The sequence below is a fragment of the Chrysemys picta genome, chromosome 4, assembly GCF_011386835.1.
Source record: "Chrysemys picta bellii isolate R12L10 chromosome 4, ASM1138683v2, whole genome shotgun sequence".
Classification (NCBI taxonomy): domain Eukaryota; kingdom Metazoa; phylum Chordata; order Testudines; family Emydidae; genus Chrysemys; species Chrysemys picta.
In genome coordinates this window covers 95,143,797-95,161,971 of record NC_088794.1, presented here as the reverse complement: position 1 = coordinate 95,161,971, position 18,175 = coordinate 95,143,797, and the positions used below count along the sequence as shown (strand labels likewise).

The 18,175-nt window shown below is 43.5% G+C and overlaps 1 protein-coding gene across 3 annotated transcripts; it reads left to right on the top strand.

Moving 5' to 3' along the window:
- The first annotated feature begins 404 nt into the window (after nt 1-404).
- DLL4 (delta like canonical Notch ligand 4) lies at nt 405-16,518 on the top strand. Of its 3 annotated transcripts, XM_005284686.5 has the most exons (11): nt 405-833; nt 973-1,236; nt 1,842-1,899; nt 2,997-3,266; nt 4,669-4,729; nt 4,815-4,945; nt 6,179-6,348; nt 10,113-10,332; nt 10,929-11,637; nt 12,448-12,556; nt 14,589-16,518. In XM_005284686.5, the coding sequence occupies exons 1-11, from the start codon at nt 780-782 to the stop codon at nt 14,592-14,594; spliced, it is 2,052 nt and encodes a 683-aa protein (XP_005284743.2). In that variant the 5' UTR covers nt 405-779; the 3' UTR covers nt 14,595-16,518. The 3 variants fall into 3 exon arrangements, 2 of the variants coding, with proteins under 2 accessions (XP_005284743.2, XP_042705431.2); XR_010600642.1 differs by lacking the exon at nt 10,113-10,332 and having other exon boundaries at nt 639-833; XM_042849497.2 differs by lacking the exon at nt 2,997-3,266 and having other exon boundaries at nt 639-833.
- The last annotated feature ends 1,657 nt before the right edge of the window (nt 16,519-18,175 follow it).

The following is an 18,175-nucleotide window of genomic DNA, read 5'->3' as shown; positions in this document are numbered from 1 at the left end:
TGTCTTTAGCAATCGTTTGTCTCCGGGAGGAAATTGAAGCTGAATGGCGATAGGGTAAAATAAAAAACATATTTTTCATATTTTAGCCTCTATTGTTTGGCTACTTTTGGAAGCTTCTCTCCTTGGAAAAGCGTCTGATTTTCGATGGAAGTCTCCCAGTGTGAGTGCTGTAAATATCTCAACAGATGCTTGGCTTGTTAATCATCAGCTCGACTCCTTGGTGGTCAGTGCAGCAGCAGCAGCAGCAGCAGGGTATTAATTCTGGATATGAGGGCTCTCCACAACATTGGGTTCTTTTTCCAGAAAGGAAAGATGAAAAAGGGGGAGGGATCGCCCGTGAGTCTGACTGACAGTTTACATAATGAGCTTGCGAGGACAAGAGGCAACTATATAAACAGCTCGAAGGGAAGCAAGTTTTCCATTTACTGAGCGCTGTTAGCTCCGGTGAAGGAGGAGCGGTTCAACACTAAACACTCCCCCTGTGCGTCTCTCACCAAATCCACTCGGCTTTGGAGTTTATAAAGGCGACTAAAGCAATCAGAGTTTGCTCGTTGGCTGCAGGATTAATTCCCAGAGGGGGATGGTTTAAACACCTGGATTATACCTTCCATTTTCTGCCGGTGCTTGAGGAATAATTGGAAGGACAGGGTGTTCTATCTGAATTGCTGTGACGACTTTTTGTCTCAAGGAAGAAGCATTTACTTGGACCAATTGAGGAATATCGGAGGAAAATTAAACCCAATTCCCAGTAAAAGTGTGAAGCCTTGAATAACAGGAGGATGGCAGCTTTGCGCATCTTTGGCTTGACGTTTCTGTTAATGATTTTGCAGCAGGTAATCACGCATTGAAAAAAAAAGGGGGGGTTCACTGAATGAGTGGTCCTAAATGTAATTGGGTGATGGAAGCTAGTTGTATGGCAAAACCTGGGGTAAGCGCTGATGTGGCTCTTTTGTATGTCTCTTCTTTGTGCAGAGGGTGTCCGGCTCTGGCGTCTTCCAACTGGAGCTGCACGAATTTGCGAATAGCCAGGGGTCCCTGGCTAGCGGAAAACCGTGTTCGCCCCACTGTAGGACCTTCTTTCGCGTCTGTCTGAAGCATTTTCAGGCAGTGGTCTCTCCGGGTTCCTGTACTTTCGGGAGCATCGTCACACCAGTCCTGGGAGTAAACTCCTTCAGCGTCAAAGAAACAGAGAGATTTGGAAGCCCCATTAAGTTACCCTTCAACTTCACGTGGCCGGTGAGATCCCACCTTAAACATGATTTAAATTTTATGGAGGGGGGATAAAAGGTTAAACAGAGTGCGCTGTTAATCTTTAGTGAAAACAAACTACTTTCGTCCTTAGACTTATTTCCATAACTTCCTTGAAAAGAAGAAAGAGATGGAATATTACATCCAGTCTATAAGCATAGATGTCAGTATTACTTGAAGAGAGATGTACATACATGCAAGCTGGGAAAATTTGCATACAACAAAACGTGTGTGTGTGAGAGAGAGAGGGGGGTGGGTGGGGAGGGGTTGAGAGAAACCTTCTAACCATCAAAAGAAAAATAAAATGCCCTTGTCAGTGAAAGACACGAGAAACGTTTTCCCAAGAGATGAAAACAGCCCTAAGGAAGCTCCGTTTCATTGACTCGGACAAAGTAATGCTATCTGCAATTAGATTAATTAAAATGTATATCTCCGACCTGGCAGCACTACGGTTTCCTTGTTTCACCCAATTGTTTCAGCTGCAAGGAAGACTCTGTGACAGACCAAAACCTTTTCTGATCAATCTAACTCAAGATCTCGCTTGTCTTACATTCTGTATCTTCCTCTCACTTATGTTTTGTTTCCATTCGCAGGGAACTTTCTCACTGATCATTGAAGCCTGGCATGCTCCTGCAAATTACCTTCCAGAAGGTGAATATGACACTGCACTTAGCAATCACGAGGGGGCGACCGTTTCCTAAAATTCGATACTTGTCTGTAAACTAATCCGAAATAGTTAACCTGTCAACGTCACTAGAAAAGTTTTAAAGTAAACTAAATTGACCTTATTGAATTCCGATGTTTATACTATAATCTCGGTGCTAGCTTTATCCTACAATCGGGAGCTATTCCCTAAATGATATCCATCAGGTTTGCTTTGATTTTGTCCCCTACCTAATCTCCAACACAATTGCGTTTCCTCCAGTTTATTTTTGGCGTGGGAAAGAAAGGAGCTCTTTGGTGAGAAAACTACAAGGCTGCCAAAAAGTCATGACTGCCTTTTCCTGTATTTTACACCTTTTTCAAATTCCGCCCTTTGGAAAAGGAATAATGGCTTTGGGATGTTTTTCTGACATAGAGGAAAAGGATATTTCAACAGCACAACTGTTCTCACTTTGAAAAGCTTTCTGCAAAGCCTCTTAGGTTCATGGTTAATAATCATTGATACTGGAGACAATAGCTGAAGTGCTGTTCCTGAACTCCACGCTGGTACGCTTTGCATTAGCACATTGTGTGTGCCTTTTTCCCTATCGCATGCAAACAAATGGCAGAATGCACCATGCTTCTTTGAAATTGTCCCTCCAGTTACGTCAGATAAATTATCCCTTTATCTGACGTAAACAATACAATGATGTTTACGTGTTGCTATGATTAATGCAGTTTCCGGGCCCGACCTTGGTCCTTTTTTCATTTAAATGGAAAAATAGTAATGCTATCACTGGGATCAGGATCGGTGCCATTACATCGATAAAGTAAAGTGCATTGTTTAGTTTTTAGAAATCTTTAACATTTTGATATTTAGCCGAGGTGGTGCCACTAGTTGCGTTGAGCAGTTGCGAGTGGCACTGGTTGAGGAGATGGCACTGTGGGGTGTAGCATAGAGTCAGGGTACAGCTCTGGGATGACAATGAGATGCGCTGTGGGGTGGCACCGGTTGGGGGTGCACTGGCTCGGGGATGCAGTGCGGGGGAGCTGGAGAGGGCTGTATCTCGCAGCAGCACTGAGCCCGAGCTGTGTGTGTGCCGCAGGTTCTCGGGCCCCGGCCAAGGAGTGGCTGATCAGTCAGGTGTCGATCCGGCGGCCGCTGGCGGTGGGCGAGAACTGGTCCCAGGACGAGCAGAGCAGCTCGCAGACCCAGCTGCGGTTCTCCTACCGGGTGATCTGCAGCGAGCACTACTACGGGGACAGCTGCTCCCGCCTCTGCAAGCGCCGCAACGACACCTTCGGCCACTACGTGTGCGAGCCGGACGGCAGCGTGGCCTGCCTGCCGGGCTGGACCGGCGAGTACTGCACCGAGCGTAAGTGACACCGCCCGCCGCTCCGGGCAGGGGGATCCCGACACACCCCTCCCCTGCACTGCCACAGCGCTCCCTTCCAGGAATCCTATCGGCCCCACCTGAGGGGCGGGGCTGCTGCGTGGGCAGCCGCTGCCGCCTCGCGCCTGTTGCCGGGCTGCCCATAGGTGGTAAAGCTGAAAGCGGCGCGTGCCAGCGCCTGGGGGCGGGGAAGTCCTCGAGCGCTGCTCCGGAGGGTGCAGGGAGCAAAGGGCGCGCGCTAGAGCTAACGCGTGCTGCAGAAACCAACAGGCTGCGAGCTCGGAGCGCGTGGCACTGCCGTGTGCCGGCGCCACAGGGAGTAGTGGCGGGGCGGGGGCGAGCCGCCTTCCCCTAACCCCGGGCTCCCCCCTCCAGCCTCTTCCCAGCCGCGAACCCTCTGGGGCCGGTGATTCAACTCCCAGGGCGGCCATCAGCGCGCCCTCCCCCATGCTGATCCGCGGGGTGATCCTGCGGCTGTTAGCTCCTCTTTCTAGCGGCCAGGCCGCCCCCTCTCGCCCCTAGAGGGGGTATTGACTGGGAAGCGGGGTGATCGTGCCACGCCTCGCTAGCCCCCCATAGCAGAGTCCAGGGAGAGCCTAGTGAAGACAAGTGTAGTTCGCACACGTGCTAGCAGGGCTAGGCGCTAAAGAGAGTTTCTCTCATGCGCTGCCTTGTCTTCATTAGGGCTTAGCCCTGCCTTAGCCCTAGCAGTTGATTAGAACAAACCTTTTTTCCTAGCTGTAGCCAAGGCCTAACAAACAGGTCCTGTCTCCAACCCCATTTACACAGTTAAATAATAGAGCTACACCGAGCCCGGCCTCACACTGACCCCTAGGCTCACAGCACTGGAAAGAAAAAGACGTGCCTAATGAGGCCTTGCCTACAGTGGCTTCCTTCCTCCCCCTCAACACTTTCAGCTTCTGGTAGTTCTGGTGCAATTCCACAGGTGGCAGCAATGATGAGAGCTAGGGTAGACAGGATAGCAACGTTGTAACCACTGTGGCATCTATATTGTGAGTTGAAATGACAGCAGCTTGCCTGTGCTCATTCTTTCACCACTGCTACCCCCAGAGGAGATGCAATAGTGAGAGGACACGGCCACCTCTTCTTGTTTTTTTCCTCAAGCTTTAAAGAAGCAGGAGGCCATGTTTGTTGTGTAAACAGAAAAACTAAAGGACACCTCTGTTCACAGCAAATGCTGGCTTTCTCTGGTTCACTTCTTTCTGCTCCAAAGATGCCTGTGATCTGAATTTTTAAATGAAAGTTTTAAAGTGTGTTGTAGGTTTCAATATATTTATTAAAAAGCAATTTTTATTTTTTTTAAAGTGTAAACTATATTGCCAGATGTATTTAAATCTTTCTGTTGTGTTTTTTTTTGTTATAGCCATCTGTCTGTCTGGTTGTACTGAGCAAAATGGATATTGCAACAAGCCAGGAGAGTGCATGTGAGTAGATGATGATCTCAACCTGAACTTGACAGCAACTTTAACCTTTTATAGTAATTAACATTTTAATTATTTTTTTTTCTAGCTGTCGTCCTGGCTGGCAAGGCCGTTATTGTGATGAGTGCATTCCTCATATAGGCTGCCGCCACGGGACTTGTAAAACACAGTGGCAGTGCATATGTGATGAAGGCTGGGGTGGCCTCTTCTGTGACCAAGGTTAGTTTGTGTATTTCATGGTACTGAGCTAAGAAATGTAAAGGCTTGTCTACACAAACATTTAATTCGCTGCAAGCTGGGGTGTGAATCTACCCCCTCACCCCCACTAGCCTCCTTGCAGACTGCTCTAATCCTTGAAAAAATTAGAGTGCTCTAACCAATTGTTAATGTGCCTCAGCAGGGTGCATATGGACAGTTACTCCACAGCAGGTTAGTTAGTGCAGGATAGATTCACCTCCTAGCTTGTCTTGAACTAATTGTTTGTGTAGACAAGCCCTAACCCAGAGCATCTGGACTAAATCTCTTCCAGTGAAATGTCAATAGACAACAATTTGTTGAAAGTCTCTCTCATGCTAACTGTCATACTTTATTAATAGTATACATGAAAACATAAATTAACTTTTTTTTAATTTTGGCTTTTTCTTTAAAAACTGGTTGAAATGCTGAATATGCAGTCTTTTTGCTTGTTCAAACAAGAACTGTAAGTTCAGCTATTTATTAGTAGAAATAAAGCAGTTTACTAACTCCAACAGAAGTAAATACCGCCATTTGAGCCTTCCTTATTTCTACACATGAGGAAGTAAACTCGTCATGAGTCTGGAGTGTGTGAGAAAACTCCTAGAGCAAGCTTGAAAAGCAGAGGTTCTGTTTTAAGGGATACCAGACCACTTTACTTGCTCACCCATTGAATCTCTGAACTTTAGCCAACCGAATGTGTCCTCAAGGCCATAGTTATATCGTTGAAACTGAGATCATAAACTACGGTTGTAAAACAATGTAAATAGCTGCGGAGATGGTTGTGATACGGTTAGGTTTCTTAAGTGTGAATAAGGCAAGGCTTATTGTTAAGTTTGTCAAGGCATGTGTTGTCTTTCACAGGATGTACACTTTTCAACTTGATAAGTGCACATCTAAATCCCATTAAGGCTAATGGGTTTATACACACACACAGGGGAGAGTATACTTAAGGCACTTATACAGTTAAAGGTTTGCCAGGTCTTCCACATTTTGGAGCTTAGATATACTGTGATGGGAGAAATAACAGATTTATTGGTGATTTGGAGAGTTAAATAATCTGTATTCATTCTGCTGACAACAAAATGAAAACCCTCTTAGCTAAAACTCTATTTTTTTGCTGTCTAAAATGTTTGTTTTCACGTTTTGTGCTGTCATATTTTGGCAAATGAGTGGGTTCTATTAGGTTGTCAAAATTTCTAACATTTGTCTTTGCAGATCTCAACTACTGCACCCACCACAAACCATGCAAAAATGGAGCTACTTGTCTGAACACTGGCCAAGGCAGTTACACATGTTCATGCAAACCTGGTTTCACTGGTGTTGACTGTGAACATGAAATCAGCGAGTGTGACAGCAACCCCTGTAGGAATGGTGGTAGTTGCACGGTAAGAGCTAATTTTAAATGGGAAGCCAGTCTGTGAAACAAACACAAGTATTCCTTTTAAAAAATGGCTTGGTAACAACACAATGGGAATCTGATAGTTGACAGGTCCATTACTAAAGCTCTCAGATATCATACTGAACCTTTCCTGGAAGTGTCAGGGGAGGAAGTTTACTATAGGAAGAGATGTATTGCCTAGATCAAAACTAGTCAACTGAGCCTTGCTGGGGAGGCCATTATGAAATCCATGCAAGATGCTGGCCTAGTAAGAGAATAAATATCAAAAATAAACTTCCTCAAACCAAAATGCATACAGAAATGCACTAAAACCTTTTTAGCCATCAATAAAGGAGTAAACCTGCATTACACTAGAGGAGTATAATCTATTAAAACTTCTGTACAACAAGCTTATGCATTTTAGAGCGTTCTGCTGTCTAGTGTTTCAATATATTTGCAGAACCATTCAGTCATTAATTTTACCTGTTGAAAAAGAACAATAGATCATGGATATCAAATGTGCTCTGTATATTCTGCCTGAAGCCAGTGCATTAAGCCCCGCTGTTCACCCCCAAGGGCTCACAAGGATCACACTCAGAAATAGCAGAGGGTTTCATTACGGTTTACAGGTGGGTCTCTTCATAGAGTAGCTAAATTGGTCCTCACCAGAAATGGGCTGCCATGCAGAGGATGAATGGGCAGCTTGCAACTGTGTTATCAGATACCCCACACAGTGCAGGCCTAAGAGGGCCTTGGGGATCCTATTAAATAAACAGTGGTAAAGTTAGTAGTGTCTTTGTTTAGCTGGCCATTTGGATCCCCACAGTTGCACCTGTTCTGCTTGACTAATTCAGTGATTACCCCTACTCTGAACGTGGCTGTCTAGCAGGGTGGATAAAAATCAATGATTTAAAAAAAAAATTGTAAAAATTGGATTTTTTTATTTAAATCAGATTTTTTTTTTTATGAAATGCTTTTTGACGAAAAAACTAAGACACATTATAGCTCAAAGATATCTCATCATGGAATAGGGATTATAAATTCTAATTCTATAGTATGAGACAATATATTCATGTAATGTTTAAGAAACATTTTGTAAATGAGTTCCAATAGTTCATGGATTAGGGACCCAATCTTATGGGGTTCCAGGGGCTTCTGTATAAATTATTTAGATGAATCTTTCTATCTACCCAATGGGACTCGGTGCTCAGTCTAGAACAGGGGTGGGCAAACTTTTTGGCCTGAAGGCCGCATCCGGTTTCAGAAATTGTATGGAGGGCCCATTAGGGGAGGTTGTGCCTCCCCAAACAGCCAGGCGTGGCCCGGCCCCCGCCCCTTATCTGACCCCCCCCCCCGCTTCTCGTCACCTGATGCCCCCCTACCTCATCCACCCCCGCTGCTGTCTGTCCCCTGATCGCCCCCGGACCCCCGCCCCTAACTGCCCCATCCAACCCTCCCCCCCGGGACCCCTCCGCCATCCAACCACCCCTTCGTCCTGTCCCCGACCGCCCCCGGAACTCCTGCCCCTGACTGCCCCCCCATCCAACCAACCCTTCTCCCTGACCACCCTTCGGAACCCCCGCCCCGTATTCAACCCTCCTGATCCCCACCCCTATCCACACCCCCAACCCCAGACCACCCCCCTGCCCTCTATCCAACCCCCCTCCACCATTCCCTGCCCCCTTACTGCTCTGCCTGGAGCACTGGTGGCTGGCAGCGTGGGCTGCACCACGCAGCACAGAGCACCGAGTCAGGCAGGGCTGCAGCTGCGCTACCCCAGGAGCTTGCAGCCCTGCTGCCCAGAGCAGTGCGCTTGCGGCACAGTGAGCTGAGGCTGCGGGGGAAGGGGAACAGCGTGGGAGGGGCTGGGGGATAGCCTCCCTGGCCAGGAGCTCAGGGGCCGGGCACAACGGTCCCGTGGGCCGGATGTGGCCCGCGAGCCATAGTTTGCCCACCGCTGGTCTAGAAGATACCATCAGAGATGCTTAGTTTTTCAGTTCTCAAACTGTGGATTTGTGTCTCCAGAGATAACATGCTTGTTAACAGCAAAAATGTTTTTGAAATAAATAAATAATATAGAGGTGAGAAATAACAGACCTCAACAAATTTGTCCCTCTGCAAATTTGTGTACACAGTTAATCCCTTACCTCTCCCTAAAAGTGCAAAGTTTCAAAAAGTTCAATGAATAGAAGATTGTTGGGGGCGGAATAGATCTGGACAAGGAGAAGAAGTCTGGAGATAAATGTGAGAAGGGAGGGACAGGCAGTAAAAACAAAAGTGAAACTGTTTGAGCAGCATATGCCAGAAGTCTTGAGGTCTTTCTCATTGATTTGAGATCTACCATACCATTCTCTCATTAGAAGGGAAAAGCTATAATGGCAGCAGGCCATAAAAGAGACCCAGTTTGGGAATAAGAACCACTCAAGAAATATATGCTTGCTGATGATGTTTTAAAGAAAGTCACACCAGTGAACTGGTGGAAGTCACTCAGGACCGCCCCGGGGGGGCAAGTGGGCCAATTTTCCCGGGGCCCCGCAGGGACCCCGCGAGCCCTGGCCCGGCGGTGGTCCGGGTCTTTGGCGTCATTTTGGCGGTGGAGGGCCCTTCAGTGCTGCCGAAGATGCGGAGTGACTGAAGGGGCCCCCCCGCCGCCGAAGACCCGGACCGCCGCCGGGTGAGTACAAGTGCCGCAGCTCCCCTGCTTTGCCCCAGGCCCCCTGAATCCTCTGGGCGGGCCTGAAGTCACTTAATCACTTGGATTCAAAGACTGTTGAAGTGATAATCTCACTTTTAACAGTAGTAGCTTCTTCTGCCGGTGTAGAAAGAATACATTCATTCCAAATTGAGAAATCGTTTGGGATCTGAAAAAGCAGGAAAGCTTGTTTTTCTTTTCCAGATTATGAACAAACAGGAAAATGAAGGTGAAGACAACTGAGTTAGCTGCAGAAGTCAATATTTTAAGTTTCTCATGTTGACCTGGCTGACATAGTCAATTTAATTTTTTTAAAATTCATTTAACTTTTTAGTTAAAAACAATTTTAACAAAAACAAACCTGATTTTAAAAAACTTGAATGTTTAACTAAATTCAAAAATCCATATGCTTGTTTTGTTAAAATATTGTATGTTTGCTGTTGAAAAAAATCCAGAATACATAAAGTTGTTGTTTAGTTAAATAAAACAATTTAAATGTCTGTCAGGTGATGTTCTCCTCTTAATACAGCATGGCAAGAAAATCCTCTAAATATTAATGATTAACCTATTGAATTGGAGATAGTTCATCTCCCAATGACTTCATAAATATCTGCTTCAATTACCTTTGGTAAATGAAATAACCAAACAATCATTCATTTTTTGATATAGCTGTAAAATTAACCTGAAAAGTTTTCAAAATAAATCACTTTAAAAATGTATAGTGTGTACCTTCTAAAAATGAAACCTACATCTATTTCTGAGTTGTGAAGAATATGTATTAAGGTTATAACAGCCAACAAGAATGCACTTTTATGTAGAAATCCATGATTAAATAGAGTCTTCCTGACTAGTGATTTAACAAATCCACTCTGCTGTCTAGTGACTTAATCCCTCTGAGTCCCGTCTGCATTTTTTTCCTCTAAATACTTCACTGGCTGCAGAGAACAATACATTCCCATCAGGTAGATGAGGCGGGATGGAAGAAAGTTTGCTGTTGATCAACAGAGGATACGTGAGAGTAACTGCCTTCGAATGGAGTCAAATAGCAAAAGTCCAATGTTAAGTTTTTAATTTTGCAGGATATGGAGAATGGCTACCATTGCCTATGCCCCCCTGGATACTATGGTGCTCACTGTGAGCATAGTGCCTTGACTTGTGTTGACTCACCTTGTTTTAATGGTGGCACATGCTTGGAAAAGGACCAAGGGGCCAGCTACACTTGCCGTTGCCCTCTCGGCTTTACAGGATCTAACTGTGAAAAGAAAGTGGATAGATGCACAAGCAACCCTTGTGCAAATGGTAAGTCTTCCCATCAGGAGATCCTATGTATCTCTTGATCCTTCACACTTTCAGTGCTAAAGTGATGGAAATCTTTAATTTGATCTCTGGCCCATCCTCTGTGTTATCAGCCTACCTCTCCGATTATATATTCACTTCCTATCCTGGCCTCTCAGAAGGAACCAACATTGTTATGTTGTACGTAAATTACCAGTGCATTAGAGATTGCAGGAGATTTATCAAGGGAAGGAGGAAAGGGGAGAAGTGTGCAGACTAAATGAAACTACCTATATATTAAAGGGACAAGGTGGGTGAGGCAATATCTTGTATTGGACTAACTTCTTTTGGTGAGAGAGATTTTGTCACCCACCTTATCTCTCTATTATCCTGGGACCAACATGTATGCAATGTTTTGTATCCATTATATTAAAAGGACCTGATTATAAATCACAATAGCTTGATTAGGCAACTTGTAGAGCTTTCAAAATATGCATGTTGTATTTATATAAAACTATTTCCCGCCTGTTGCAGTAATATGAATTGCTTACCGAGGAAGTGACTTAGTGTTCAGGATGACGTCCATTGCTGACTAAACTTTTTATTGTATTTTTTTCCAGGTGGTCATTGCTTTGATTTGGGTCAACTCCGTGTGTGTCGCTGCCGTGCTGGTTTCTCTGGTCAGAAATGTGAGATAAACATCAACGAGTGTACCAGGAATCCATGTTCTAACGGGGGCTCTTGTCATGACCTGATCAATGACTATACCTGCACCTGCTTGCCAGGCTACACAGGCAGGAACTGTGACATTAAAACCAGAGATGAATGTGCTTCTGGGCCATGCCAGAATGGGGCCACGTGCTATGATGGACTTTATAATGCTAACTTTCTTTGTAACTGTCCTTATGGCTTCATGGGCAGCCGTTGTGAGTTCCCGGTTTATACAGTGCCCGTTCCATATCCTCCTAAACCTGTTCCCTGGATAGCTATATCCATGGGTGTGGGACTGGTGGCTTTGCTTGTATTATTCTGCATGATAGCTATGGTCATCAGACAGATGCGGAGGCACCCAGAGCAGGACTTGGAGACAATGAACAATCTGTCTGATTTCCAGAAGGACAACCTTATTCCAGCTTCCCAGCTCAAAAACACCAATAAAAATAAAGACCTAGAGGTGGACTGTGGGCTGGAAAAATCAAACTACAAACCTAAGAACCATATATTGGACTATAACCTGGTAAAGGATCTGCCAAGCAGAGGGACACAGGAAGATAAATATTATAAAAGTGAAAAGTGTTTAGGAGAGAAGCCTCCCCTCCGATTATACAGGTAAGAGTGCAGTTTTTCCCGGTAATTGTTAAGCCACATCTGTCCAAGGTGCATATGAGAGAAAAGGCAGTTTTTCATTCAGGGAGCAGAAGTGTGGGGGGGAAATAGATGATAGGTGGGGAATCTTCAGATTGGAGCATGATTTTTACTGTCCCTGTCAATTAAACTCTCTTTCTGCCCAGGATGCAGCCAGTCTGGGTAATGGATGGGATTGGCAATCAGTCCATTCGTGAAAATAAGTAGTCTTTCCTTCCCAACTAGATGATGGAGAGACAAGAACGGATCTATATTGAGATTAAAAATAATTATTTCAGATCTTAATAAAGCAAAGATTAGGACAGCCTTCCCAAGAACATCCTGTTTTGTGGGGGTGGGGGGTTGGAATAAGAACCATATTCCAGCCAAAGAGAGAAAAAGATGGGTTTCCATTGGTTCAGCCTTTTGACATAGGTACAAATCTCTCACTTGGATTTCACATGTGATTTAAATGCTGCATTGTAATGCTGACATTGCAGGAAATGAAAAGGGACAGGAGATGGAGCTGAGTAGTAAATTATTAGACAGGGCACGGTGGAAGTGTAGCAGGACAGTACTGAATCCTCTTTTCAATTGTAACCTCCTGCTCATTGTAGAGAACACCTGAAACAAAGATTGTTACTTGATTCAGGGTATTACCTCATCTTTTTACCCATCTTCCCCTTCCCATTCATCCTCTACCTTCTCATATGGATATTTCTAGAAGACCTTTATAAGGGATTTCATTATCTTCAGAGTCCTTAGATTTTTACTTTGTCTCTGTGTCTCCCTTAGTGAAAAGCCAGAATGTAGGATATCAGCAATATGCTCTCCAAGGGATTCTATGTACCAGTCTGTCTTCGTGATAACAGAGGAGCGTAACGAGTGTGTCATAGCCACAGAGGTAAGTGCACAGTTCCCCAAGACTCTACCTAGGCAGTCATTGATTCAGAGTGACAGGGCAAGTCATCTTTCAGAACTGAAGTCTGAGAGGGTGGCAGCTGTATTGCCGGGATTTCAAGCACCCTCTGCTTTTCATCTATACCGTGATCAAAGGCTATGATTGGCGGACCATCAGTGGTACATAGAACTCTTTCTGGTGGCCCACAGCAGCACCAGAACAAACAGAAAATCCAGAGGGGAGATATAGGAAGTAGTCTAACTTATTTCTTTCAGAGGTGCTAAGCTCAGAAGTGAAGTCAATGGGAGCTGAGGGTGCCCAGCACTACTGAAAATCAGATCATAAAAGTTTAATGAGTGGAGGTAGTGGGGCAGTGGTAAATAAGATTACTTTCTTATATACATGGTCCACAAAATGAAAAAGTGATAGATCCTAGACCATAGACATAAAGCTCGGAGAGTCTCTTCCCCCCCGCCACCCAACAGCAAGAGGACATAAGAGAATAATCCAGGGGTGGCATCTGTTCTATGGGAACACAGATATAGCTATGGAGTTCCATCAATAGATGTAAGATAGCTGAATAAGCACCAGTAAGAGTACTGTGAGGCCTGGTCTACACTACCGCTTAAGTCAATGTAAGTCACATCACTCAGGGGTGTGAAAAAAGCACCCCCCTGAGTGACGTAGCTTACATCGATTTAATGCACTGTCTACACCGCACTATGTTGACGGGAAGACACTCCGACCGATTTACTTACCTTCTGCCTCTCGAGGAGGTGGAGTACAGCCATCATCTTATTGCATCTTCACAAGACCTGCTAAATCGATGCTACTGCATCAATCTCAGCAGTGCCGATTGTGTGTGCCAGTGCAGTCAAGTCAGGGAAGGGCACTTAAATCCCTTGCCACATGGGATCCTGTTACTTGTGTAGATTTTGATGTGTTATCTGAGAGGCCAGGGGACAATACAGAAACCGATCAGCGTGGGGTAGTGTTGAGAATTTAAACAAAAGCTGTTAAGGAACTGAATATTTACTGAGGGACTAACAACCATTTGGAAAAAGGCCCAATGAGAAGTTAAGGGCAATTTAATGCCAACTGGTGGCTTTCTTATCTGAAGAAAAACACCTCTACCCCGACTATAACGCGGTAAAGCAGTGCTCCAAGGGGGTGGATCAAAGCAAGTTCGATATAACGCGGTTTCACCTATAACGTGGTAAGATTTTTTTGGCTCCCGAGGACAGCGTTATATCAGGGTAGAGGTGTACCTTGAACTGAGTTTTCTCTATTTCTACTTTTCTGCCTATGTGCCCAGTTTGGTCCTGTAGTTTCAGAGGGCCCAGGGGAGGAGAAATCTGCTGTGGCATTAACACTCAGTACAACAGAATTCTAGCTCCTCTAAGATTCCTACTTAAAAGGCAAGCTGAAAAATAGTGGGAATACAAATCAGATAAAATAGAAAGCTTATGGCTAATGGAAAGAATTTTCAAAGGCACATATGGCAGTTAGATGCCTAATTCCTACTAACAATCAGTGGGAGTTAGGCCCTACTTGCTATATGTGCCTTTGAAAATCTCCCCTAATGTTTTCAAACCCGGCTGCCTAAAGTTAAACTCCTAAATCCATATTTGGCATTTAAATAAAAGTGGTCTGGTTTTCAAGAGTGCTGCCTGATGATTTTTAGCACTTTTGAAAGTCGGGTAAATTTGGGTTAGGAAGCCTGAACTTAGGCACCTGGATTTGAAAATTTTGACCTAAATTAACTTGCATTCAAACCAGATAATTCACCTGTAGAAAGTGAGACTACTTGAAATAGGGCAGAGCTGTTAGCTACTGATTCTCTGACCTGTGGGAGTCAGTGGGATAGCCTCATCCCCTGGGTAGTGATTATTAAGCTGCAGAAACCTCTGGCTTAAATTAGTTTGATTTGGATGTACTTGGTTTATTGATTTGCTTGTTTTGTTTTAAATCTACAATATTCTACACATGGTACCTTCTTCTCAATCCTTTTTAAAATTATTTTATTTCCTGACAGGTATAAAACTGAAGGGTCAGTTTGTATGCACCTCAGATTTGGTGATGCCAGGAGATGGACGTTTCTGTTGCATTGTTTACAATTCAGAACTGGATTGGATTTTTTTTTAATTATATGCAACTTGCTGCTCTCAGGAGGAGGCTGGAACTGGGTGAACTGGACAGACTGTGAATTTACCGAAAGATGCAATACACCTTTTTGTTTTTAGTGCCCTTGTTTGACATTTGATACAAGGAATTTAATTGGCTATAGAAAAGAGAGGGGCAGAGGAGAGAAGAATGAAAAAACTGTTGTTTGACTAGCTTTTTAAATGATATTGAGGCCAGTTCCTCATGGACAGACCTGTGACTTTCCAAACTCTAACTCTGAGAGATTCCAGTTGGAGCAGAAGGCACTTGACTATCACTTATATGTGCAGATGTTGCCGTGGGAAACATGCATGAAGAAAAAGATACATTGCTATGCAGATATTGGATACAGAATAAATAAGATCTCAATTTTTTTCTTAGGTTTAAAAGTGCCTAAAGTGTATCAGAATCTAGGGAGCTCAAACAGAGACTTGACTGCCTTCTTTTGCAGTACCTGACCAGTATTGGGCAGGGGTGGTTGACACTTCCTGCTGCTCATTTATTTACATCATCTTGGCTCCAGCTGCATTTATTTCAGGCAATTTAACGGGTATGGGGAAGAGGGATACTGAATTTGTTTCTCTCATTTGATGTTGCTTTGGAGAACTTTGGACTCGAGCAGTAATTTGGGACACAGTTCCATCCCTGAAATGATAGCGGACTCTTCCAAATTTAAACTGCTGAGAAGGGGGTTGTGTAATGAATGTTTGTTGCCTCTTTCCCCTCGGTATGAGGAGAGACATAATACCAGCCCTAACTGAAAGCCTTACAAATGCGTTTAAACTCAATCAGCTACTGGAACCTACACATGCTGAGCTATCTCAGCTCTTTTTATGCCCTTTGCACTACCAATGATTGTGAATAGAAGTGAAGTTTTTCTTCTGACAGCTTTTTTTTTTTTTTGGCAAGGACTTGGGATTTTGTGTTTTGATTCTGAATCAGGTGCCACCTTCAACTGCAAATAGTCTCAAAGTCCTAGCTGTTACTTTTCAAAGGAGGGGGAGGGGTTTATTTCCCTATCCTTTACTTCCCTATTGTAGAAACCACCTCTCCTCCCCTACACATACAGTCCTTTCACCCCTGTTCCAAATGCGCAACAGAGAAGCAGCATCTGAGAGGCCCTCTTTAAGGACAGACTCAGAATATAATTTGAAGGCTCTAGGCTTGTCCTCTTTGTTTCTCTCCCGCCCACAGCAACAGGGAAATGGGGAAGCTACTCCTTGAATGCAGAGGTGCAGTTCTGAACTGGTAGGTTCAGTGCACATAGACTATCTTATATATACATTTACAGCAATAATATTTGACAGCCAAGTGGAAAGTGCTGTGACATACTGTAGTGATAAGAAAACTGCAAGGTGGGGCGGAATGGAGAGGGAGGAAACAAGATCTCATACAAGGAAACCTGGGACTATGCTATCTACTACTGTTCCTGACCTTGTAAATCCTAGTATTGGACTAGACCATCTGCTGCCTTGAACTGTGCAGGCAAGGTCCCGTCCTAATGTCCACTACTGACCTTCTGCTCTGACCACAGAGATCATTTTGAAGATGACCTTCAGAAATCAATAATATGGATTTTAGTTTGTCTGTTTGTAGTTTATTTTGAAGTCTCGTATTTCAGTAATTTAAAAAATCAGAAGCACTGAACTTTCTACGTTTTATAACATTATTTTGTATATAATGTATATTTATAATCAAACCAGAAGTGTAAATATGTTTATTACTTCTCATGTAATGTTTTTAATGTGATAAAGTTTGAATTTTATTTTTTTTTTTCAAACAATGAAAATACCTTCCTGCTACTATGAAGTTTATGTGGTTTGTCTTTTTACCCTCAGATTTCATGATCCTATGATATACAGCAGGGGTAGGCAACCTAGGGCATGCATGCCGAAGGCAGCACGCGAGCTGATTTTCAGTGGCACTCACACTGCCTGAGTCCTGGACGCTGGTCCGGGGGGCTCTGCATTTTAATTTAATTTTAAAGGGAGCTTCTTAAACATTTTAAAAATCGTATTTACTTTACATACAACAATAGTTTAGTTATATGTTCTAGACATAGAAAAATACCTTCTAAAAATGTTAAAATGTATTACTGGCACACGAAACCTTAAATTAGAGTGAATAAATGAAGACTCGGCACACCACTTCTGAAAGGTTGCCGACCCCTGATATGCAGGGTAACTTCTTGTCCCAGAAACAAGTTTGACTGTCAGCTCTCCATATCCACCCCAAATTTACATCTTATGCAGACTTGCTGTTATCCCACTTTGACTATTTAACTGACATCAGAGAGGTTGTATGGAACTGAGCTGACAGAAAAGTTGCTTTTACTCTAAACTTTTACATCCCTATACAAACTTCTTACAGATTTTATGTGCTTATAAAGTGGCAGAATTAACTCCTTGGTAAGGTTTGTAGTGCACTTACAGGGTAAGAATTAATCACGGTAGGTCAGTAACACATTTCTTTCAGAAACTCCTTGAGTAAGGACCAAATCTTTACATGTAGGCAACTGAATCTCTTACTGTAGCATACAAGTTTGGCAGTAGTGCATCTACTACATGCATAAACAAATTGTAACAGCAGGAACAGGAAAAAGTTGCTCCTCTCTTCATTACAAGTGCCAAAAAGCATGTTAAATTTTATTCCAAATGACTGTTTAAAATATATATGTATGTTTTTAAACTACAATGTCCATTATCACAAAATTTTTACTATTATTAAACCATTGCAAGTAACTCTTGATAAAACAAATACAGAAAGACCCTTAATCTATAGCAATGCTATTATTGAGTGGTTTGATTTGTGTCTCTTACTAAGCAAGGAACTGAAGAGCAGAAGTAGCTTTTAAATCCTACTCAATTTCCTTGGCTACCACTTAAAAACATTCAAGATGGAAAACAAAAATAAAAAGCTCTCTCCTATCCCCAAACAAACATTCACCTTGTAGAGCAAATTATGAAAAACAAGCCATTGACAAAAAGCTGAGCAGATGCTCTCGGTTTGCAGCCCTTCCTTGGCAATGTGAAATAAACCCAACAGATGCCTCTCTTAATTGAACACACGGATTACATACACACATGCACTCTGTCCTGCTTAAAACAAAACACACACAAAATTGAACAGGAAAACGCCAGAGAGCTCTTCCTACAGCACTAGGCAAGCAGCAAATGCAAAGACCAACGAGGCCTAGTTTTGCCTGCTCAAAATGAAACAGGAAATAATATCTGTAGGCTGGAGGGAGCTGAATCCATTAAAACCCATGGAACAGATTATGTAGCTCCAAGTGGTAAAATAGGTACAGCACATGCTTTTGTGCATACCCACAAAGGAAAGATGAAAAAGACATGCATCAGATTACAAGGAAAATTGTATGTACATGTTGGAGATACTACCCCACAACTCCCAGAGTTGCTCACAGATCCTACGTAGGTAAGACAGGTGTGGTGCATGCAT

Coding starts and splice junctions, on each gene's coding strand:
- DLL4 (XM_005284686.5), top strand. CDS start 780: ATGGCAGCTTTGCGCATCTTTGGCTTGACGTTTCTGTTAATGATTTTG. Junction 1,237..1,841: donor CCTTCAACTTCACGTGGCCG/GTGAGATCCCAC, acceptor TTCCATTCGCAG/GGAACTTTCTCACTGATCAT. Junction 4,946..6,178: donor TGGCCTCTTCTGTGACCAAG/GTTAGTTTGTGT, acceptor TTGTCTTTGCAG/ATCTCAACTACTGCACCCAC.